Below are 25,713 nucleotides of genomic sequence, written 5' to 3' on the forward strand. Positions count from 1 at the left end.
TTTATTATTTGTAGAAAATAGAAAAACGAGGGGCGCACCTTGACCGCACCGGCTGCCTCCTAATCTTTATACCACTGTTACGATACATTTATCAATTCGTTTATTAAACCTTTTTTTATTATTATTAAAAAGTAAAATATCATTAAATCAATTAAATCTAAAGTAGATGTGTCTAGGGTTTTTTCATTTTCACACAAAAATCACCACCATCTAATTTGTACCTTTTTTTTATTTGTTTCTCTTTCATCACTTTGTTTTCTCTCTATAAGGTCTTCCTGTTCGTTTTGGACCTGGTACATGCCCACTTTTTAGTCCTCAAACCCAAAAAAATAAGAACTTATTATTATTACTTTTTTTAATTATTTTTTGTAACAAATTGCACCACAAAAAAATACCAAATCTACACCCACCACTTACAATGGCATAAAACTGATCTTCACCCTCGAACTGCAAAAGGTACATTTTACATGTAACCACCATTTTTTTTTTCTAATTCACTTACATGTATACATACACATACAACTTTTATATCTATCTATCTATCTATATATATGTCATATCATATGTACATACATGTTCTTGGTGACTTTTACCCCCAATAATATTTATGCCCTAAGACTACAAAAAGGACTGATTTTTAAGTAAACCAACAAATAAATTAAGCTAGTAAATGTATAAAGTTTGTAACTTTGATTCAACAACGTGTTAATTTTAGAGATTCTTGACCGATAATTCAATTTTTCAATCTGGGTTTTGTAGATGGGTCAATTAACTGATGTGATTTCTTGATCTGGACCCACTTTTGTTTTTAGGTCACCAAAAAAAAACCTAATTTTGTCTAAGTGGATTGAATCATGTTTTTGACATGCAATTGATGTATTTAAATTTGGGGGTTTATTTTTGATTTTCTTTTAGGGTTTTTATTCAGTCTCACTCCAACATTATCTTAATTAGTGGATTTTAATTTGTGGGTATTTTTGGTTTTATTGATTTAATGACATTTGGAGCTGAATTGGGTAGTATTGGCTTAACTTATCATGTTCTATGTATAACTGTTGCCCTATTTTAAACAATATTCCATAAAGCTATAACCTTTGCAATTTAGGGGTTTTGTATTTATCACATCTGAATTGGACAGATTTATTTGTTGTTGTTTGGTAACGAAAAAACGCTTTACGTTATAGTAAAAAGGAATGTAATGTTAAGTGTGAACGATCTGTATTACGAAATGGTGAACTATATAGGTTAAAAGGATTTATATTGCTACGTTTCTGTTTATAAAACGATCGAAATTCTGTAGCTCAGTACTAGAATATATGTACTTTGTACATCTGGTTACCATTTTTATTTAAATATAATTTTTACCTTTTTCCTTACTGAAAGTAGATACTTTTCTGTATATAAAATCTGATTAATTACTATAAAATAGGAAACTAGACATTTTATCAACAAATGGATTGTGTATTTGATGTTTTTTGTAAACTAAGTAATTTTCCCCCGAATTTCTCATTTAAGTAAATAGAAAGATCATGTGCAGCTTATCTTATGTTGATTGAGAAGTTTTTCAGATTGTGATTTGTTCTGTTTTTCGTCTGAAAGAATCACTTTTTACGTAAATATGAGCAGTTTTGCAGGTTTGCGTATTTTGCTCATGCTTATAAATACAAATGTAAATGTAATATGTTTACAATATGATCTGTTATCTTAGTTACATGTTCTATATATATAATTTGTATTTTGTATTATAAGTTATATTCTGTTACCAATTTTGACTAATCAGTTATGATTGCAGACTTTTTATGGTAATACAGATTCTATTGAAAAATTATGCAAGTTCTTGCGTGTAACGATGTACATTATGCTGGAGAATCTAATGATAGTCCAAATCAAGGTTCCGAAACACCTTTTGTATACGATGGTCGGGCCAATAGCCGCCTCCAAGATGATATAATTAAAGATGGTTATACTAAATTAGATAACGTCGAACTAACAGATGATGAACAATTTGATGATGTTCATCCCAATAACGATGTTGATGTGGGTGACGATAACAATCGTGATTCTGGAGTAGATAGTTTAGATGGTGATACAGTTGGACGAGAATTTCCAGGTGGCAATCACGAGTGTGAGCCTTCTCCATCGGAAGCTAAGTGGTTAGAACAAGATCAACCAATGGCAGTTTGGGTCAAGGTATTGAATTGCTAATATATTTGTTCTGTTTTTTTGCTCTATTTATTGGATTTTACGCTTAAACCACTTGCACAAGTGTTTTAAACGCGTTCATGACAACAGTAAGAGCCATCGTTAGCAAAATTCATTTTTATATGCAATAATTTAACAGAAAAGGGAATTTTTGATCATCGAGACGTTATTTGTTTTTTTAACGATATAGGGTTGTCGTTAACACACTTAAACCACTTGTACATAGCAGTTGGTCAGTTACCTAATAGTACAAGTGTATTAAGCGCGTTAACAACAACCCTAGTTAGCAAAATCCATTTTTATATGCAATAAATTAACAAAAACCGGAATTATTGATGATCGATACATTGTTTTTTCACGATATAGTGGAGGGGGAATTGGCAAGCAGGGATACGGTGCGCAAGATCCGATTGGCCATTATCAACTATAAGAGCAAAACCTACTCATGATAGGAAACAATATCTTGTAATATTTTTTCCAAGAAAACGAAACTATTCATGGGCTGATGTGTTGCTTCTTCGCCCAATTAATGAGTTTCCGGAGCCTATTGTATATAGGTCACATAAGGTTGGGGTAAAGGTGGTCAAAGATTTGACTGTTGCACGTCGTTATGTTATGCAAAAGATTTCTGTTAGCATGATAAATACCATTGAACAGTTAACCTCTGAGGTTTGTTTCTTCACTTATTTCATTTCCTTTCCTATTGTTATTAATAATTAAAAATTAATACTGTAATTAATTAATATTGTTATAATTCTTTTCTTTAGGCTCTTACGGAGACTGCACGCAGCGTGTTAGTGTGGAAGGATTTTGCATTGGAAGCTTCTAGATGTAAAGATTATTCCGAACTTGGGAATATGCTTCTTAAACTTGAAAATGTAATTTTCTTGCTTGAAGACGAGTTTTTATTTTTGTTATAGTTTTTATTAATTGTTATGTGTATATTTTTTTGCAGATGATATTGCAGCGTTTTATAAATTCATCGTGGCTCGAACGTTCTTTGGAAACATGGGTGCAACAATGTCAGAATGCTCACAGTGCTGAAATGATCGAAATGTTGAAGGAGGTATGCTAACTTTATTTTTTTTTTATTAATTTATTACTTTTTTTTTTCTTTTTCTTTTTTTTTGAAGATAGTGATATGTTGGTTTTGGGTTTATATTATTTAGGAGCTGGGTGATGCAATCAACTGGAACGAAGTGAACACACTTACAAATTCATCGTTGCAGTCCGAAGTTGGTTCCGAGTGGAAAATTATAAAACCCGAAGTTATGAAATGGTTTTCAATGTCAACTCCTTCATCTAACATCACTGAAACCGCACAACAAAGCAACGATCTTTTCGCTAATACAGGTCTTCAAGTCAGCCGAAAAAGGCCAAAGCTTGAAATCCGCCGAGCTGAAATACAACCCTCGCCGAATTTGGGACCCGCGGCAATCGAAATCGACTCTAGATTTTTCAACGAGCCTCGGGATGAAGTTTCTCTACTTGAAACAAACGATGATGTAAGTGATAGATGGGGTGAAATTGTAGTAGAACCCGGGAATAATCAAGAAACTCGGTTTAAAGATTTAGTAACGATATCATCATCGTCAAGTAAGACTAAACAATGTAGTGCTTTCATTGAAGCTAAAGGAAGACAATGTGTTAGATGGGCAAGTGACGGTGACATTTATTGTTGCGTGCATTCGGCGTCTCGTTTTTCAACTAATAATTTCGTAAAAGCGGATTTCACTCCTCCGCAAACGGACGCACAAATGTGCGGTGGTACAACCGTTTTAGGTACTAAATGCAAGCATCGGTCCCTACCCGGCACATCTTTTTGTAAAAAACACCGATCGAATACGGATACCGTGATATTTCCAATTTCGCCCCCCGAAAATAAACTTAAGCGAAAGTTAGACGACGGGTTCGAAGAATTTTCAGAGCCTAATAATTGCAAAGAAATCGTACTATCGACCCATTTTGGAAATATGGATACAACGGGTACCGAACAATCGGGTGAATCTTGTATAGGTGATGGTGTTGGTTGTAGTGAAATACCGAAGAAGCATACGTTGTATTGCGAAAAACACTTGCCAAATTGGTTGAAACGTGCGAGAAATGGAAAGTGTAGGATTATTTCGAAAGAAGTATTTGTAGATCTTCTTAAAAGTAGTGATTTACATGAACAGAAATTGCATTTACACCAAGCGTGTGAACTGTTCTACAAGTTTTTTAAAAGCGTTTTATCGTTGCGTAGCCCTGTTCCTAAGGAAATTCAGCTTCAATGGGTGATTTCGGAAGCTTCGAAAAATGTAAAAACCCGAGAATTTTTAATGAAGTTGGTTGAAAGTGAAAAAGAAAGATTGATTAGGTTATGGGGATTTAACACCGACGGCAATGCGCAAATTTTTAGCTCGATTGAAGAACCGGTTAGTTTTGTGACACCGAATAATAATAATAATAATAATAATAATAATAATAATAATAATAATAATAATAATAATAATAATAATAATAATAATGGTAATGATAATAATGAGAGTGGTAACATTGTTATCAAGTGTAACATTTGTTTAGTGGAATTTGTTGACGATCAAATGCTTGCGAAACACTGGATCGATAATCATAAAAAGGAGGCACAATCGGCGTTTAAACGTTACGTTTGTGCGATTTGTTTCGATGGTTTCACGAATAATAACCTTCTAGAAGCGCATGTTCAAGAAAGGCATCACGTTGAGTTCGTCGAACAATGCAAGCTTTACCAATGTATTCCTTGTGGTAGCCGTTTCGGGAATCTCGAACAATTGTGGGCCCACGTGCTCGCGCATCATTCGTCTAATTTCAAGCATCTACAAAACGTCGTTGAAGTTCATCAACCAAACGGGGATAACGACTTGAATAAGCAATTACAAATCGTGAATCATTCGCATAGTCGAAACGGGTTGCAACGGTTCATATGCCGGTTTTGCGGGTTGAGATTCGACTTGCTTCCCGATCTTGGCCGACACCATCAAGCGGAACACATGAATTCGAACCCGAGTGGTCCACGTAAGAAGGGTGTGGGTTTATCCTTTTTTTCTAATAAGTTAAAACCCGGGAGACGGTTCAAAAAAGGACTCGGAATGAGAAAATTCGGTGCGGGACCCATAAAAAAACACATTGATGAACCATTCAGCCAAAGTGAGATTCAGTCGTCTGAATCAATAAGCCTTGGTCGATTAGCTGAATCTGAATGTTCAGACGTTGCTAGGTTACTGTTTATCAAAGTTAATCGAACCAAACCTCATCCTAATAATCTCGAGATTTTAGCGACGGCTCGTTTTGCGTGTTGCAAAACGAGCTTTCACGAATCGTTAGAGAAGAAATACGGGGTTTTACCCGAACGTTTGTACCTTAAAGCAGCAAAACTATGTAGCGAACATAACGTTGTAATCGAGTGGCATCGAAAAGGATATATTTGCTCCAAAGGATGTAAATCAATTACAAATTCGAATCGTTTGCCGACTTTGAAATCTCTTCCGGAATGTTCCGTAAAACCCGTTACCGAAACGTACGAACCGTCTGAGTGGCCTATGGATGAGTCTCATTATATTATTAATTTCAACAATTCTCGACAAGAATCAAACGACCGATCGGGGATTGTTTTGTGTGATGACATCAGCTTCGGAAAGGAGTCGGTAGCGATTGCGTGTGTAGTCGATGAACATCTGCTCGGGTCTATTCATAGTGATGACGGGCAAAACAACACTTGCTTCTTGCCGTGGGAAAGTTTTACTTATGTGACAAAATCGTTAATTGATCAGTCTATTAATATTGGATCACAGGTAATTTTAATTGTTTCCTGTATCGATTTCGGTTAATTTTTTGGTGAATTAATGGTGTTTTTTTTTTTTTTTTTTTTTTTTTGCTTGTTGGCAGAGTATACAATTGGGTTGCAGTTGTGCGCATTCAACGTGCTCCCCGAAATTGTGTGATCATGTTTATCTTTTTGATACTGATTATGAAGATGCTAAAGATGTATATGGGAAACCGATGACCGGAAGGTTCCCGTATGATGACAGAGGTCGAATCATTTTGGAGGTGAGTATATCAACTCATAATGATTATGACCCATTTAAGGGTTGCAGAACTCGGAATTACTCGGTTAAACTTGGTTAAAACTAGGCCAAAACTTGGATAATCAGTCAAAACGACTCGGGATTACCCGGAAAATCAGCCAAAACTCGGTCAAAATTGGTCAAAGTCAAAGTTGATCAACATCCGAGTACTCCCGAGTTTCCGAGTACTCCCTAAAAAGTCCCGACCAAGTACTCCCCGAGTAGCGATTTTTGCAACCTTGACCCGTTTCTGAAACCTTGACCCGTTTTTGAAACCTTGACCCGTTTTCAGTTCTGTTTACATTATTAATTGGTGTTTCTAAATATTTATCATCATGAAAATATATGTTTGTCCTTTGTTCTTGCAAGCTCAATTGCAAATTACGTTTTTTTGTTTTGTTCATTAGGAGGGCTACTTGGTTTACGAATGCAATAACAGTTGCAGCTGCAATAAATACTGTCAGAACAGGGTTTTGCAAAATGGTGTTAGGGTGAGGTTGGAGGTCTTCAAAACAGAGGACAAGGTGAATTCATATCTAATTTTTGCTTCAATATTCATTTTTCTTTTATTTTATAATATTTTTTGTCGTCACACATTAAACTTTTACAGGGTTGGGCAGTGAGAGTTGGGGAACCAATCCGTCGTGGTACATTTGTTTGCGAGTATATTGGCGAGGTTATAGACGAGCATGAAGCAAATAAGAGGCGCCAAAGGTTTAATTATTATCCATTTCACCAATGACTAAAATCTATTTTTTAAGAAAAAGTTTAATAACCAAGATATTCAATGTATTTATATTTATTAATAATGAATAATGAAAATGAAATACCAGCTACGGTAGAGAAGGTTGCAGCTTTATGTTTGAGATTGATGCTCGGCTTAATGACATGGTTCGACTAATTGAAGGAGAGGCTTTGTATGTTATTGATGCCACAAAGTATGGCAATGTTTCGCGATACATAAATCACAGGTGAGATAAACTTCATCCGTGTTTACTACTTCTACGATGCTGGAAGTATTTTTTATTTATTATTTTTTATTTTGTTCTCACACGCGCTAATGCTACGTTCCGTAGAAAGTAAAGTAGATATAAAGGGAAATTATATGGTTTGCAAGGTTGTAAAAGTCGTTATTCGGGCAATAGTCGGTTGGGACCTTGTAGGGACTAATCGGTCAAGTTGGGGACTAGTCGGACGTCGACTAACTTTGACTTTTTTGACCGACTTTCACCAAATATATTCGATTTTTTTTTTTTTTACCAATCTAAACCCGTTAACCGGCTACTTTTGACCGACTGAGCCTTGTCGAGACCGACATGGTGGTTTGTATAAAAAATAAAATTTTGTATACCATATTAATTGCATCTCTTTAAAGTCTAAATCTCATCTTGTATTTTAAGTTTGTTATTCTGATGATCATGCGACGTTTGTAGCTGCTCTCCAAACCTTGAGAATCATCAAGTTCTTATCGAAAGTATGGATTCTCAGTTGTCACACATTGGTCTCTACGCTAGTCGAGATGTAAGATTTTACAATATTTTTTTTTTTTATACACCATTATTAATTCAATTAATAATTAATAAATATATTTAATAAAAACATCTACTGTTGCTTGTGTGTTATATAAAAACTCTTGCACAGATCGAAGTAGGTGAAGAATTGAGCTTCGATTACATGCGCAAGGCACAACTCGGTGAAGGGAGTCAATGCAGATGTGGCGCTGTTAATTGCAGAGGCCGCGTGCAGTGATCAGACTTGGTTTTCTTGTCTTTTAGTGAACTGTAATTCTCGTAGATTTTACATGTTTCTTCTTTAACTTTGTTAGAAACAGGAAATTAGCGTTAGATTTAAATAAAAATATTGTCTAGATTTTTATATGTACTAGTCAACTTCTTTGGAACATAATCTTTTAGTCCTAGCTTACATCATCTGATGCTCCATAGATTTAGAACTATGTTGAGGTACGAAACTGCACATGATTTTTGATTGGCATGCAGTCTAATAGTATATTTGTTGGTCTGGTGTAAACCGAATTGAAATCAGAACTAAAAATTTGACACAAAAACAGAGTATCCGATTGTGGACTTCCCTCGCGACAGGATTTTATAGTGTATCTCAACACACCTTGACACACTTACATAAGAGAGCAACTCTTATGAGTTCATCCTTTGAAAAACTATTGTAAAGTATTAATTTGGCTTGATAGTTTATGGACATTTTAACCTTATCTTCCAAACTTCATTTTTCAAAACGACATCTTTATTTTCAAGAGTTGAAAATTTTGTTAAAGTGATGATGTGTTTTTTAAAAATTTTCCACAAATGATGATCTTTGTCTTTACATAGACTTTAAACCTCCTTTTCCATATATAAAAATCCGTACCTTTGATGGATTTCTCAAAAGTTTATCAAGGCTTGAATTAGTTTGAGTTGATTATATGATCGTTTAACGCAACTTTTTGCACAAAAGAGTTTCAGACACTAAAAAACAATTTTGAGCAAAGATTAAAGCAACTTGTCCTAATATCAATTGTTAGAGGAGGTGACTCCGTCCCGATTCAAAAAAATTGATAATACTGTAGTTATTAACAAAAAATAAATAATAAATCCCACACATTTTATGCCATCTTCTTTGCAAAAACTAATAGAGCATTTAAGTACTTTGAAAGCAAACAAAGCAAAAACAAGATTGAGACAGCCACATCACATTCACTCTCAGAAAATAGTGATAATCTCATGGAGGACAAGCAGTTTTTAACCCTACACTTCCAATTTACTTATTTATATCAAAAGCTGAAATTTGCTACAAAGCATAACCCGGTGACTGAAAAAAGCATCAACCATCATCACAGTCTTCACGCCTGTATATTTTGTTGGGTCACTCTGTTCCTTCTTTTTATCATCTTCAATGTATTTTATTGTTATTATTATTCACACTTTTCTTTTATTATTCCAACCTCTTATTTTCATACTTTCCATGTTTTACATTTTTACCATTGGGGTTTCAACAAATCTTGATCAACTTTGGTAAGGCTTTTACATCTTCAATGTATTTCCATGTTTTATTATTCATTGCTAAGGCTTTTGATCTCTTGCAATTCTGTAAATTATAGTATTAATCTTCTAGTTTCTTGAAAACCCACAAATAAAATTTTTAAAAAGTATAGATTTTTAATGTGAAAGATTTGAAATTTTTTTGTGGGTTTTAATCCTTGGTTAATTTCCTCAATTTCCATGTCTTCTTTTTTGAGGTTACTTGATGTTTGAAATGTAATGAAATGAAATGGGTGATATTAGAATAACCAAGATTAGAAATGTACCAATATCTGTAAATCGTTGTAATCCTTTTCTGTAGTTCGAGATTGGTTAGGATATTCATATGCTCTGTATGTATGCATGCCCTCACATGCATCTAGATGTACATGTTTCTTGATTTTTAATAGAATTGCTCTTTGCCTTTCAAAAAAAAAAAAAAAATATCTGTAACCCTTGAAGGATATTGGTGTTGTCCTTCACCTGTAATGTTTCAAAAAACCATCAGCTGCATCTTTAAAGTTAGAAAAAGTGTTGTTCTTTGATGATCACATGAAAATAGGGGCTGAAAGGACCGATGTGAGACAGAATACTTGAAAATTTGTCAAAAAAGGTGTCTATTGAATTTGGTGAACTTGGAACAGGTGATATGAAAGTAGTGTTAATGGGTAAACAAGGGTTTATCGTGAAACTGAGTGTTCATAAAAATGTTGTTGAGGAGAATAGTACGTTTTTCGCTGATAAGTTTATTGGCACAGCATCCGAATTTCAATAGTATTGAAGTTGATGACTCTGAGGATGTTGAAACGTATGTTGAGACTTGGGCTGATGTATTGCAAGGATTTGAAACAAAGGTTGATCAAACAAAGTATTTCATGGGTGCTTCGTTTACTTAAGGTAATTTCTTGATGCTGGATTTTATTTTTAATTTAATATTTGATAATTTGATTGATATAAGATTCCTTTTGAACTTAGATCTTACTTTAATTCTATGTGCTTCAAGTTATGAATATAATATTTGATCTAAAAGTGTTTCCGTCATTGTGATTTTGGGCTGTAGATAAGTTGTTTTCCTGTATTTGGGACTTTGGGTACCGGGGTGGGTGAGCCCTCATAGATATCAGGTGCCCACATATATAGAGTCAAAAGAGATATGGAATCCGAAGGGGAGGGGGGTTTTCTTCGGGGCTCGAGAGATAGGGCCCCACAAGTTTTGAATTCGCCGCTGGTCTATCGAGAGGGAACGAGGAATTCTCAACGAAAAAAGTGCTCTCTGAACCATTCTGAAATGGATTCTGATTATTTGATTATTCATGGATCAAAGAATCAGTTTTGGTTAGTTGATTTAGGAGTAGGAAATACTACTGCTTTATAGTTATTCCATAAAAATAAGGGGCCATTTGACATTGAATTCCTTAAAAGATTAGAATACACTCAGACAATGGATGCAAATGTAAATATCATATAAGTAAGTTCAATTACAATGCACTTTCAAATGTTGTCAACTGCGCACACTGTTGTATAAGTTGGCAGAGTTGGCCGACACCTCGATTTAGGGACTAACCCGTCCCGACTTGCTAACAACGCCTTAAAAGTCGGGAAACGCTAAAACGTTGGGTCAAAGTCGGGCTGAGTTGGCCAAGTCGTGCCTGAGTCGGTCAAACTCAAAGCTAGGTCAAAAATGTATATTTTAAAATTAGTTTTTGTGCCATATTTCTATGTTTGAAAAAAGTATGTTTTATGTTTGATATAGATATGTGTAATATATATATATATATATATATATATATATATATATATATATATATATATATATATATATATATATATATATATATATATATATATATATATATGTTATTTTATTGATTACTAAAAGTCATAGTTGGTCAACGAACGACTCGTCCCCGACTCAACCGATTTGTCCCTGACTCGACTGACTTGTCCCTCCAAGGTCCCGACCGACTAGCGACGTTTACAACCTTGACTGCATTTCCAAAAAGCTACCTCTGTAGAGTGGATTGTGACTGCTGTAAATGGTATTAAAAGGTATGCAATCCGCCTAATGTAGTTTGGATGCCATCTGTTCACAGTGATTATAAGTGACCAATGAGTTACTGCAATAAAATGAAGAAGTATAAAAAAAGAGTTAAACTTTGATGACAATGTGGCATTTTATTTTTGTGATAATAAGGAGTTTCACAACTCATAAAAGGAAATTAATAACGATATGAATACAACAAATTAACAACAACAACAACAACAACAACAACAACAACAACAATACCCAATCCCGCACATGCGAGGTATGGGGAGGTGAGATGTAGACAATCCTTCCTCTACCCTAGAAATAGAAGAGAAGTTTCTCTAACTACGGGTCGAGAAAAAAAAAAATTCTCTACCCACGGGAAGAGAAAGTCATCCCCTCCCTACTTCAGAGTAGAGAGATTGCTTCCGTGAGGACCTCCGGCCAAAAAAAAAGTACAAGAAACAGATAAACAAACAAAAATAAAGAATAATAAGAAATATAACAAATTAACCATTTTCTAAGAACAGATATACAAATTTTCATCATATGTGTTTAATGAAAAGCTAAGTTACCAATAGCAGTTTTATCCTAATGTTAATGTTGATGGCAAGGTTGGAGAACTTGAAATTACTCGTCGAGTACTCCGTTTATAGATATCTCCGAGACTAGTAATCAAACTCTGTCAAAATTGGTCAAACACAGTCGAAACTTGGTCAAAACTCTGTATTACTCAGAAAATCACTCATAACTCATTCAAAACTCTGCCTAAACTAAGGATTGCACGGAAAATCGGTCAAAGTCAAACTTACTCCACGATTTTCCAATTACACCCAAAAAAGTCCTTACTGAGTATCATAAGTTGTAACACCGTACTTTTTTTTTTTTTTTTTTTTTTTTTTTTTTTTTTTTTCAACAGAGGAAACATAAACATATATTATATTTACAAACATAATTAAGTAATAACCCAATGCACAGTTGTTACAGTAACCAGGTTTTACGTTATTACAAAAACCATTACTTAATAGTATATCAAAATATAGACATCAGAGTGAGGCCTGTCAAACATATCCAACAACCAACTTCTCCCAAAGCTCTAACATGCAAAGGGGTAACCTGCAAGGGAGGAACTGTGGGGGATTAGCATAAAGCTAAGTGAATGGAAATATCCTAATAGTCATAGGCATCTAGCATCAAGCTAAGCACAATTGCATACAGCAACAAGATAAACCAGAATGGTAACACTAGGCTCGGCGGCTTGTACGGGCCATTAACTACTAGCTGATCGGGCTAGAGTTTACCGGAAGTTCCTGTTACTGTCTCCCTCACATAGTAATCCAGACGCAAGGAATGCGTCATTCAAACTACACTACACGAATAGTAACTCTTGAACCCAACCTGACAGCAAGGTTGACCTTATGCTTAGATTTATACCCAAAGCTGATTACTGACTAGACATCATAGCCGATAATACCCAAGTGCACATAAGCATAAACATCATATGCTAACTCATCAGGTATAACATAGCAAGATAACAGTAGCATAACCCGCTACTACATATATATAACAGTTAAGATAGTCCCACTCACCTGAAAACAGCAAGAACTCAGAAATCTAATGTTACTGAGTCTTCTCCGTTCCTTTATTACCTGAGAATATCATATCTCAAGTTAGCATATATCCAATCAATAATATCATCAATTCATACTCTAAACAACATCATATATCCTAATATATCTATATATGACAAGTTTACATGGTTCCCCAATCAATTGCAACTATCACACGCGTGTAAAACGAGGCATACACGCTATCCCATCATTTTGATTCAAATTAAAGTTTGATTCAGTGTTTTAAAACTTTAACATTGGAAAGTAGACCTCGTTACATTTTCAACGGTAGTTTATTCATCAAAAACGGAGTTACGGTTTGAAAGTTATGGCTAAAACAAGTTTTGCAAAATGCTGACAGACTGCAACCGCATGGAAGCACCTGCAACCGTACGAATGCATCTGTATCCGTACGGTTGCATCTGTAACCGTACGGTTGCACCCAAAATGGCCCGGATACACCCCGTATCCGTACGGATGCTGTTCAGCAGCACCAGGTCGCTGTTTTCGTGATTTTAAGCCCCAAATCTCGTTTTTGCACTGTTTTGACTCTAAAAATCACTTAGAAAACATACATAACTCATATACAAGCGTTTACTAACTTCAATTTGATATAAACAACACTTCAAATGCAAGTTTTGATTCAAAACCTTGACATAAAAACTAATAAAATCACTGATTTTAACTCGAATTAAAATATGAAATCGCTTGTTAAATACCTTATGAAGTTACTGAAATCACTAGACACGATTTCCAGTTAAAAAACGAGATCAAAAACACAAGATTTGGGAGGTTTCCAAAAATGGAAAATGAAGAAGCAAGCAGGGTTTTAAGGTTCAAGGGTTTCCTTCACATGAGGGAAACCTACTCCGTGTATCACACACATGTATTTATCAGTTTTCAGAAATACGAAACACCTCATTAAGTGGTCCAAACGAGGTCCAATTTAAATAAGCAAACCTATTCCGTGACCCTTGTCATGAGCTGGTCTCAACTATATAATTAAATAATTATAAACATGTAACTATTAAAATAACATATAATAACACGCAAGGGCAATTAGGACAATTACCATTAGGCCCAATGTGAGGTTGTTACATAAGTCATCACTCTCTCTATTCGACGGATAGAGAGATTGCTTCCGAGTGGACCTCCGGCCAAAATGTAGAAAAATTTTGTTTAAAAAATAAAGTAGAATTAAAAATAAAATTGACACGCCATGAAAATGGTAAAATCAAATTTCCATTGGTTTTATATACAGGCTGAAAATTACTTTAGGCTCTAAGAGTCAGTCAAGTCGCCAATAAATCGACGCTTGTTGTCGACTCAAAAACACTCTCAAATGTTAGCTGCTAGTATCTATTTAAATAGTTAGCTGCTAGTATACATATAATTAAGATAAAAAATCGAAAATGGAAGTAAGCAGTGTTCTAAAACGGGTTAAACAGAGCCACACATTTTTTTTTATTTTATTATTTTTTTTTAACGGCGATATCGACATCGAACGCTCTCATTTATCATATCACCCACACACATATTAGGAGGAAACCCAAATCGCGACGACAAGTTAGAAAAGTTAATGATGAACCCAATTTTTTAGTGAATGCTTCAATGGTGCAATGATAAGTTAGAAAAGTAAATGTGTCATCACTACCATATGTTAACAGCATCCAAATTGATTATATCATGCGAAGAATGGAGATTGTTCACCTGTACATGATGCACTTCTTTATAGCTTTTGTTAAAATAAGAAAATTTTGATTTTGTGTACATCTGAATAAATCAAATACTCGCCATAGGAAAAATCTCCTCTGTTTACCTTCTATGATTTTGCGAACTTTTTTATACATAGATTCCCTTCAAGTATTTGTTTAGTTGAGCGATTTTGATAACTACAACTTATTTTATTTTATTTTATTTATTTATTTATTTATTTTTGAGAACGCATGTAGCTACGAGACTAATTGGTTCAGTGTAGCTTACCTCTTAAATATCCTTTACCTCTAATTTTCTACTTACTTTTCCTGTTTTAGAAACTTTACTTTCTGTACTAATTGTCAGGATCGTTTGATTGCGAAAATAGTATTTAACGCTAATCAACTTTCTATAATTTACACAATCGTTTGAAACTAATTGTAGGTTGCAAATCAACTCGGATTTAAAACTTGCATGGGTAGGCGAAGAAGAAGAAGAAGCCCGTGTAGTTTCATCCGTACTACATCTTCAAAGCAAAAACATTAAAGTCAGCCCGATACTAAAACGGACGTTACCCGACCCGTTAAAAGACACCCTCTCTCATGTCCTCCAACTCGTCCTCAAAAACACCCAAGAAAACAGACGCCGTGAAACGAAATCAATCGTCTTACAACATCTTAAAACTTTTATAAGCAAATAACAAGCTGTAACGACACTATTTACGATTTACGCCTCGTGTACAACTTGTTCGAGTTATTTATTGTTTTTATTTAGAAAAAGTAGCCCAACCCGAGTTTTGTCAACAGCCCATGGACCACACGGGCCGGTAGTCAAATAAATGGTCTCCGAAGCTGATAACATATCATGGCTACTTGTTTAATATATTAGCTTTTTTTTCAATGACGATATTGACATCGAATGCTTTCATTTGTCACCCACACACGCCCACGCGTTAGGAGACAACGAAACTCAATTCGCAACGATGTTGACAGTACCATCGAAGGTTAGGAAATCCCCCAGAGACATTCCCAAATCGCATTGATGTTGGCAATACCATCAAAAGTTGAAAATTTTCTGCTTGGAGTGAGACCGAACTTGGGTTGGCAGTACTCTAAGTTGGATCCAACCCTCGTACCACTCGAACCAAGCTTTAGTTACTTGATATATTAGCTAATAGCCACGCAACAGATTATATTACTCGAGTGGTTAAGCAGTTTCTTTAAAGCAAGCGATAAATTCGCGAAGCTTCAAAAAGCTTCTAAGGTATGGTTGGTGACGTTTGTGAGGCCGTACATGGAACAAGGTAAATCTCAACCGTTGGATTAAATACTTCACTGGGTGAGTGTTTGTAAGGAATATGTAACACACTGAAATTTCAAATTGTGTTCGAGAATTTGGATTTAGTATGATATGTTTGTTACTTATCAAGGTTTTTATAATTCTAGATGGTATATAATATATATTACTCCATCCGTCTCTTTTTTTTTTTTTTTTTTGTTCATTATTATTAAAACGTTCAAAGTTGATTGTCCATTTCTATTGATATATAATAATATAAATTTTTTTATATTCTTTTTTTATGCATGTAAAACGAAAAAATAATAAAAAATAAGGAGTAAAACTGCAAAGTTAACAAAAAAAAATACGTGTGACTTATTTTTTGTTAAGTTGTGTGATTTTTTTGGGAGACAATAAATATGTAAGGGGGAGTATGTAAATACGTTTCAAAGTTCATGACTTTGTAGTTTTGAAGTTTTATTTTAAAGACGGATCAAAATCAAAATGAGGAATGTGGTCCAGTTTGTAACATGGTGTACAAATGCATGCGCACTCTTATCTTTAAAACGAAAAATGTGGTCCTTATACACCAGACCATACCTCTATTATTCTTCCTTTTCACTTAATTATTTGTGTATCTCATAATTGTTACCTACAAAATAAATACATTGATATTGAAATTTAATAAATAATTCACAATGTTGAAAGTTTGCAAGTGACTTTATAGGACCACATCTGACCCCTGGTGTGGGGAAGAAAATAGTTGGACCATCGGACATTTATTCTAACATGTGTTATTAAATTGGCCCAAAAAACATGGTAAATCAACAAGCAGCGTAGGAAGGTAATTAAGGTATGTTTGGACGAAACTAACTGGCGTTGAAGTTGGAGCTTATAGATGGAGTTGGAGCTTATTTTGAAAGTTGAAAGCTGGAGCTTATTATTTTTCATAAGTACTCGATTTATTGTTGTAAATTGACCAAAAAGGATATTAATAATAATATATAAAATAATAATGGAGGGCCTTTTAGTAATAACACATATCATAAGGTCTACTTTTTAAGAGCTTATTTTTTAAACTACTTGTAAGGAGCTTCTTTATTAATCTCTACTATTTAATAAGCGCTTTTTTTTTTTTTTTTTTGGGTCAAACGAAGCTTAAAAATCATAAACTCTTCAAATCACAAGCTCTACTTTTTTAAGCTCCCATAAGCTCTGTGTCATCCATACACACCCTTAACCAAGTTACAATCTGAAAACGAGTTTAAGATTGATATTTATGAATTATTTGTGAATCGTAAAATATTTTTGAATAAAGTATTTTCTGCCTTGGGTTTGCGAAATAGATGATGTTAGAGTAATATAAGAACAACAAATGTATCTAGACAATAAGATAAAAAATGAAAATATTAGAGAATTTTTGTATGAAAATCTGTGTGTTTATTTGAAAGAAGATTTTCCAATTTCTAGAAACTAATCTGATCATATACATACTTATGTATATGTATATTTTTAGTGCGTAAGGCCATTTAAAGGCAAAAGCAATAGACAGCTAAACCGCGGTGAATCCTATAGAACGCGGTAGGATTACGCAGAATATTAAAGAGTGCGAAGGATTCTCGCAATGTTTGTGTGGAATGCCTAAGTGCCCGCACATCTTACTTCTGCGTAACTCCTGAACCTATAAATAGGGAGTTTGACCTCTCATTTTAGGTTGTTGATTCTGGAAGAATTGCTCTAGCCATATTGATCTCTCTCGTGACTTTGCCCGAGACTTGATCATTGTTTGGTTAAGGTAATTTACGAAGACCGGGACATGGTTGTTGATCGTTTAGTACTTAATATACTGCGACCATTTCTTCTGCCTCTTCAAGAGGGCAGATTAACTTCTCAATATACTCCGGCATTGGTTCCGGTAGAGCAGTAACCTTGCTAATCTCTTGCAAAAACTTCACCCGCTCAAGCTGTTGAAGTGCGGTGACATACGTATCAAATCGCTGAGAAACGTCGACAGAATCCATAACTTTTTGCCCAAGTTCAGGCAGATGTTCGCGAAGTTTCGCGTAGTTAGATTCTGCAGTTGTTTTCGCGGATAAAGCTGCGGATAGCTCAGTTTGAGTTTGAAGGAGCTTGGTTTTCATCGTATCATGGGCGGCTTGAAGATTATCCATTTCAATGGCTTTCTCAGACAGTTGTTTATTCAAATCATTCACAGAATTTTTTGTTGCTTGTAATTCTGTGGTGGTGGTGGAAGATAGTTGAGACTGAACGATTGCATGCTTGGTTTGTTCCTTTTTTAGATACTCAGACAACTTTTCTTGGCGAGACATTGCATCAAACGTGGATGCAAATGTTATGTACATGTTCTGGGCAAAACAGTTGAATGCGTCGCTATGAGAGAGTTTGCTAAACTCAGCGCGTAGATCATGAGGAAGGGCAAGCTTCATATGCTGCCGTTGATCCAGCGCAACTTCTGGGGAGGCGCATAAATAGCCTTGAAGGACATCCACTCTAATTGATTTTACAGCGCTGGGTGGAGTGCGCCAAATGTCTTCGTATTTGGATAAATCAAATGTTGGTGGGGAGCTTGTCTGTGTTGATGGTCTGTAAAAGTTAAAAAAAAAGAGACAAAGAGAAAGATGTATTAACATAATCGAACACTATAGGTGTTACGTAAAGCAAAAATAATAATATACGCAATTTGAACATTACCAGTCTCGGATGCAGTGGGAATAACTGAACTAGACCGCGTAAACCTCTTTGCAGAACCTGTAAGAGGAGATGTAGTGGGTCGTTTGCTGGGAGTCGCGGTTGTTTGCTGGCTGCTGGTGGTGGGAGATTTTTGTACAGGTTTTGATGATGATCTCGATTAAGGGCTTTTTAGCCTCTCTGCGAGAAATTGTTTGGTGTCATCCTTCTTTTCAATCTCGGAAACCCTCATGATGATGATGGATGAATGTAAAGGTTGTTTGTGTAGAATTAAAACAAAAAGGGATTGTAAAGAGATGATCGTATTGATGGTTACTATGAGGGAGAGAGAAAATGTCACGACCCGAAAAATTTCGACTAATTTTAAACCAAACTCTCGATACGATGTAATATTTTTGACACGATTAGCAAAGTCTGTTAGGTTGAGTCTAGTATATTTTGAACTATATTTGTACATTCAATTTGACCTTCGACTGTTCTCGACGATTCACGAATCACTATTTGTAAATAGATACATATATATGTAAATATATAAATATATGAAATATAATATAATAATAGATGATTTGATTGTAAGAATTAAGTTGTAAAACAATAAACGATATAATTACGTTGTTATGAATCTATATATATATATATATATATATATATATATATATATATATATATATATATATATATATATATATATATATATATATATATATATATATATATATATATATAAGTAAAAATAATAATTAATTGATTGTAATAAACGTTTGACGTTCCGATTATTATTTTGAGAAGTTTAATTCGAACTTATATGATTTTAAAATAAATGGTGATCCGAAAATGAGTTCTATAAAATTTAGGCTTACTAAAAATGTATTTAAGAGCTAGTTACTTAATTTTAACACTTTTTATATTTTTTCCCAGAATCGAGAGGGACAGTTGATGTAATTTTTATTTAATAATTAGTGACCAAATTTTATACCATAATGACTCAAATAAATAAATATAATCACTGTAAAAAAATTCGAGATTTTTACGAAGACTTTTTATTCGCCACTTAGTAACAACGGAGTACGAATTCCAGTCCGTAAATGACGACGGCTAGTATAATCACACGTTTTCATTCTAAATTATAATATTCATTATATTAAAAAGTTTAATTATGAGGTTACTTTACAACCACTACTTTGATTTCTTCCGACATTTTCAACAATTTAAACTGTGCTTAATTGCTGCTTTGAGATTATGGGTTACTGTTCTTGATATTTGATTTATATTTATTTTTGTTTATTGTGTTGTCTTTCCAACTAAAATATAAATATGCATATACGTACTCCTTCTCTATATATATATGATACATATATAACACCAAGCCACTATCTTTACAACCAAACCCACCAACACCCAGTGTATATTTGTTTTCCTTGATTAATCGACCTCCACAATCTTTCACCCTCAAAACCGTCGGTCACCGGAGCCACCAAGTACCACCACCCTACAACCACCCACACGCCACCATCTTTCTCTTTACTCAGCTCTCTCTCTTTTACTTTGCTCATAAACAACATTTGTTACACCATTAATTTACGGTTGCAATGCACGACTGTTGCTACTGCTTACTATATTATTCCGAGTTCAAACAGACACCAAAAACAGGAACCAAACACCACCAAGAACTACCTCCACCTTCGGTTGTTGCTGCTGCAGTTTCTGTTTCACCTCGAGTTCAACCACAAACCAACACCACAAAAACTGTTATTAACTCGTTGATGCTATAAACCGTTGATGCTTAATCTTTTATATTATTTTTTTTGTTACGATTAAGAGCAGCAGCCTTTCCATTCGATAACCGCCACCACACCCAATTTGATCTTGCAGCTAATACCCACTACCGTTATACCGTTGATTTAACGTAAACCTTCACCAACTTAACAACTATTATCGAAGAAATTAGGAACTGAGTTTTGATTAAAATCGCTGTTGAACTACGTTTTGATTTCCTTTATGGCTAACAAACAACAAAGGGGTAACCCCACTTGATAGAATAATGGTATAAGTATTATCTGTTATTAAGATTCTTCGCTGCTCAGATTAAAACCCATCGAGTGGGCCGATAACAATTGAACTACTCATTGTGCCTTGGACTTAGTTTAATTGTTGGGCCTAGCTAGTAATCGAGGCCCATACCTTGTCCTAGCCATGAACACTAGGACTAACGAGTTTATATGTAGGTTTATAGATGAATTTGAGATAACGATTATATTTAGGTATTAAGGATGAAGGTGACAATAAGGATGATGATAATACTATGATAGTAGGATTAGAATGATGAAGATATGATAATTTTATGATAGTGAAGATGATACGGTTTAATGATGATGAGAACGAGATAATGATAATTATCAGTGACGTTATGATATAGATAATGTTAAATGATAACGAAGAGGTTGGTGATTAAGATGATTAGGGTATTGACTTTGACAATGAGATTGTTGTTCATGGTAATAAAGATGATGGATGATGAATGATAAAAGTGATTAATGAAGAAGCAGAAAAAGGAAACAAAAATTTAAAAGAAATTAAAATCCTAATTTGATTAGAAGTGAAACAATGGTGCAGCAGTTAAGGATATTATCGGGTTAGCGGGACGTCGCGGGTTCAAACCCGGACTTGGGCATTTTTTTAGGATTACTCCATTAAGGTAGTTATTTATTTATTTATTTATTTATTTATTTAATTATCATTATTATTCTTATCATTTTTATCATTATTATTAAAATTAATATTTTTAGGATCATTACTATTATTTTATCATTATTATTATTAGTATTAACACTATTATTAATATCTTTATCATTTTTAGTATTATTACTATCATTATTATTACTTTTACCATTATTATTATTACAACTATATTATTTTTATTATCAATATTACTATTAATATTATTATTATAAAAGTTTGTTATATTTAATAAAACTACATTTTTTTTAAAGTATATAAAGTAAATATATTTAAGTTAATAATGAAACATATGAAATACTAAAACTAACAGTTATATTAATAATAATATATAAAGTTATTCGACTTCAATTATATGTGTTAATATATATATAAATGATATAGGTTCGTGAATCCAAGGTCAACCCTACACTTGTTAAATGACGTCATATGTATTTTTACTACAAAATACAGTATGGTGAGTTTCATTTGCTCCCTTTTTAATTGCTTTCGCAATATATATTTTTGGGCTGAGAATACATGCGCTGCTTTTATGTTTGACAAAATAGACACAAGTACTTAAAAATATATTCTACGTTGAGTTGTACCACTGGCATACTTCTCTGTAGCTTGGTAACTACTATTTACATGGGTATTGTAAACGCGAATCCTGTTGATAGATCTATCGGGCCTGACAACCCCAACCGGGCTGGATGACCAGTATTCAACGGTTGCACAGTACTTCGTTTCAGTGACTACACTTGGTACAGTGTAGTGAGATTTCATAATAAAGGGAATATGAGACGTTGATTAAATGTTAAGTATGGTCACCAATTGCTCAAACACTTCGAATATTTTTATTAAAATGATTGAGTATATGAAATCTTGTGGTCTATTAAGATATTGAAATGATTGTTATGATAAACCTATGAACTCACCAACCTTTTAGTTGACACTTTTAAGCATGTTTATTCTCAGGTATGAAAGAAACCTTCCGCTGTGCATTTGCTCATTCTAGAGATATTACTTGGAGTCATTCATGGCATATTAAGTCAACGCCTCGCAATGGGACCAAATGTTGATGACTTCATCCAGGTGGATAAGGACGGGTCTTTACAGGTGGTATCAGAGCGATGGTCTTAGCGAACCAGGTCTTGCATTAGTGTGTCTAACTAATAGTTGTTTAGATGCATTAGTGGGTCTGGACTTCGACCGTGTCTGCATGTCAAAAGTTTTGCTTATCATTTAGTGTCGAAAATTATTTGCTTATCATCCTTAAAGTCTAGACACGTCTTAATGCCTCTATTGCATAGACAGTATATAGATAAATTCATATCTTAGCGTATCTGTTACTGTTACCTTTCCCTGACAGCTTCAGTAGATTCCTCCGTAACTTATGGGATTTTAGTATTATATATGCATATGTAAATTATGTATTGCAGGGTACTAATCTACATCCTATAATCTATTTCTTATCGAAAATCCTTCATCTGATTGTACGAGATGAATCCCTTAACCAGTTAGAATTCCTCGGATTCCGACAGCTATTCTAATATGGAGTTTCACCTAAGCTCCGAAAGTAGTGTCACCAGAATGAATTAACCAATCATCCATCCCCAATTCATCTGATGGGTTGTTGTCGACTTAATCAATGGAGACGCGCAGAATCCCTTCCACTAACAGAATTCACCTTTTGATGAAGAACCTGAAGCACTTACCGGCGAACCTGTTCGTAATACCATTTTCAGCCTCAGTTCCAGAGTAGTTCGACACGATTATATTCTATCCACAATTCTGAACCTTATTCACCCGCTCATTTCGACCGACAATCATCCCGGAATAATAGAAGAAGTCAACGAATTTCGCGCTCGAGTAATCAATTGGGAGAATACGGTGCAAAAGTTACCAGCTTCAACAACATCACCGGCACCAACAGTACCATCAGTAACAGCACCAGTACCATCAACAATCCATGCCTCAACATCTCATTCTGTACCTCGAGCATAATCTCCGTTTTACACTTTGTTCTACATCGATTAATTTTCGTTCTACGAATTGTTCTATATCATTTATCTTCATAGAACATGGCGATTATGTAATCTCTAAAGTCTTAGAGAATAGCTTTTCTAGCTCAAACCGAAAAGCAAATGAGATTAATATCATATTAGTTCATTAAATCCATGATTAAATCTGAAGAAAATATATATGTAAGTATATTTTCATAAAAATTGTAATTAAAAATTCTTTCGTACAAACTGTTAATGTTGAAAATATTTTAACGGGTAGGTAATACCCGAGGAATATTCAGATTTCACATTAATAAGTATACTGTACATTCTTCCAAATCTAATTCAATAGTCATTTACGATCCTATTTACAACCATCGATATACGTATCCGTTCATCACAGAATAACCATTTTCATTCAATTTCATATTTGGATTTTAATCTATCAGAATCCAACAAGTGGCATAATGAAGAAAACACTGGACAAAATAAAACTTGTTAGAAACAAACAAATTAACTACGAGAAAAAATGTTGTTAAGAATCCACGCTAACTGTTCCTAGCTAATTGTTCCTAGCTAACTGATTACATTTTAGTGATCGCAATTTATTTATCGCAATTTACATTCTCGCAATTTTACTTATCGTCATTTAATTTCTGTTATTTACTTTACGCACTTTATTTATCGTCATTTAATTTATGTTATTTATTTTTACGCACTTTAAATATCGGGACACGTATACAAGGTTTTGACATATCATATCGACGCATCTATATATGTTATTTGGAATAACCATAGACACTCTATATGCAGTAATGCGGGAGTTAGCTATACAGGGTTGAGGTTGATTCTACAATAATATATATAGTTTGAGTTGTGATCGAGTCTGAGACGTATACGGGTCACGAAACGTATTAATTAATTCGAATATTATATATTAAACTATATATGAATTATTGGACTGTTAACTGTGGACTATCGACTGTGGACTAATAATATTGGACAATTAAAATGAATTAAAATATTGATTATAACATATGAAACTAAACATTTCTTTAAGTTTGCCACTTGATTTCATTTTAAACTTCATTTGTATCTTGGTGATTACAATCTGCGTTCAAACCTTTCATGATTCTTGAAAACACCTCAATCGAGAGAATGAACCAACCACACTTCATCTACAGCAGAAAAGATTGATGCATATAGTTATGCACCTGAAAAACACTCGAAACCTGAGTAAACGTTTAACACGTAGCAGTGCTAATTCTTTAGTGTTATTATTACCCAAAATAACTTAATAATTCCTTTCAAAGTAGCAAATTTTGTCACAGCTTCAGTGAGACAATTTTGACTTTTCGTTCGAAACAACCTTATTATAACTTTGATATATATGCGTGCTCTTTTATTGTTACCGGAGAACCTTTTATATTCCACCATATTACCATCAGCGTTTAATTATCTAAAAACACAATTCTCTTAAAAACACCTCGGATTGCTAACCAATGAATTCAGATATGGCTGCATTAAATGAAGAGGAAACAGTAAAATTGTAGATGGCCTAATGGCCAAGAGTTTGATGATAAAGAATGGAGTGTTGGGAACGCTCGATAGAAAATTTGATATTGAAAAACGGATTGAGCTAACCATGAAGGAGACCAAGGACAAATACAAGGACCAAGCCCTATATTTAAAGAATCCAGGTAATTCTGGATCCACCGAAATCTTTAGAGAATATCTTGTTCCGAAGTCATGTTAAAATCTTGCGAAAAATCTTTCTTCATCAACCTTCGAACTTAGAAACTCCAAAATATCATCATAAATATCTTCGATATTTCTGAGGATATTTTCATAAATATTCTTGTTCGAAATTATCTACCTCTGCGTGTTTTCGGCATTTCATTATATTGGAAACTTCTGTAAAATCTAAGTATAAATATGAATGATTTTGAAGTAGTGTTGGGAACTGATGCATGAGTTAGTATAATATAATGACACTTGGCCAACGTGATTATATTACAGTAAATCATGCTGATTTTGTAATGGAACGTGATGATTTACAGATCATACCCTCATCATGTGCCATGTTACACGACTCTTTCATTCTACTTAATCTCTAAGCATATCACGGAATTATTTCCTTGATATTTATGTTCTTCCGTAATTCCAACAGTTGCTAATAAATCGTGCTATTACATTTTCTTTCTGATTAGAAGGTTTCCTTAAATTCCTTGAATTTCGGAAATCCACCATGACTACATCAAAAGTTAAGACGAAACTTTACACTCTTTTGTGATAGCTTCACTCGTACGCTTCGCATGATCGAATTGTTTTATCTATATTACTCAATGATGATAAAAC

General features: G+C 34.1%; 1 protein-coding gene across 5 annotated transcripts; it reads left to right on the forward strand.

The window, feature by feature from the left end:
* Positions 1-305: 305 nt before the first annotated feature.
* On the forward strand, positions 306-8,265 carry LOC139894430 (histone-lysine N-methyltransferase SUVR5). 5 transcript variants are annotated; one of them, XM_071877716.1, is made up of 12 exons: positions 306-456; positions 1,793-2,190; positions 2,569-2,871; positions 2,970-3,080; positions 3,158-3,268; positions 3,372-6,011; positions 6,106-6,267; positions 6,692-6,808; positions 6,895-6,998; positions 7,118-7,255; positions 7,718-7,805; positions 7,926-8,265. In XM_071877716.1, the coding sequence occupies exons 2-12, from the start codon at positions 1,828-1,830 to the stop codon at positions 8,031-8,033; spliced, it is 4,245 nt and encodes a 1,414-aa protein (XP_071733817.1). In that variant the 5' UTR covers positions 306-456; positions 1,793-1,827; the 3' UTR covers positions 8,034-8,265. The 5 variants fall into 5 exon arrangements, with proteins under 5 accessions (XP_071733817.1, XP_071733818.1, XP_071733819.1 ...); XM_071877717.1 differs by lacking the exon at positions 306-456 and adding an exon at positions 1,406-1,675; XM_071877718.1 differs by lacking the exon at positions 306-456 and adding an exon at positions 1,660-1,675 and having other exon boundaries at positions 1,812-2,190.
* Positions 8,266-25,713: the final 17,448 nt, after the last annotated feature.

The sequence above is a fragment of the Rutidosis leptorrhynchoides genome, chromosome 2 (assembly GCF_046630445.1).
Source record: "Rutidosis leptorrhynchoides isolate AG116_Rl617_1_P2 chromosome 2, CSIRO_AGI_Rlap_v1, whole genome shotgun sequence".
In the NCBI taxonomy this organism is placed as follows: domain Eukaryota; kingdom Viridiplantae; phylum Streptophyta; class Magnoliopsida; order Asterales; family Asteraceae; genus Rutidosis; species Rutidosis leptorrhynchoides.

What these genes read in the sequence shown, in the direction of transcription:
- LOC139894430 (XM_071877716.1), top strand. Translation starts at nt 1,828, where the DNA reads ATGCAAGTTCTTGCGTGTAACGATGTACATTATGCTGGAGAATCTAAT. An exon ending in CAATGGCAGTTTGGGTCAAG is followed by an intron (nt 2,191 to 2,568) that starts GTATTGAATTGC and finishes TTCACGATATAG; the next exon opens with TGGAGGGGGAATTGGCAAGC. An exon ending in GTCTCTACGCTAGTCGAGAT is followed by an intron (nt 7,806 to 7,925) that starts GTAAGATTTTAC and finishes ACTCTTGCACAG; the next exon opens with ATCGAAGTAGGTGAAGAATT.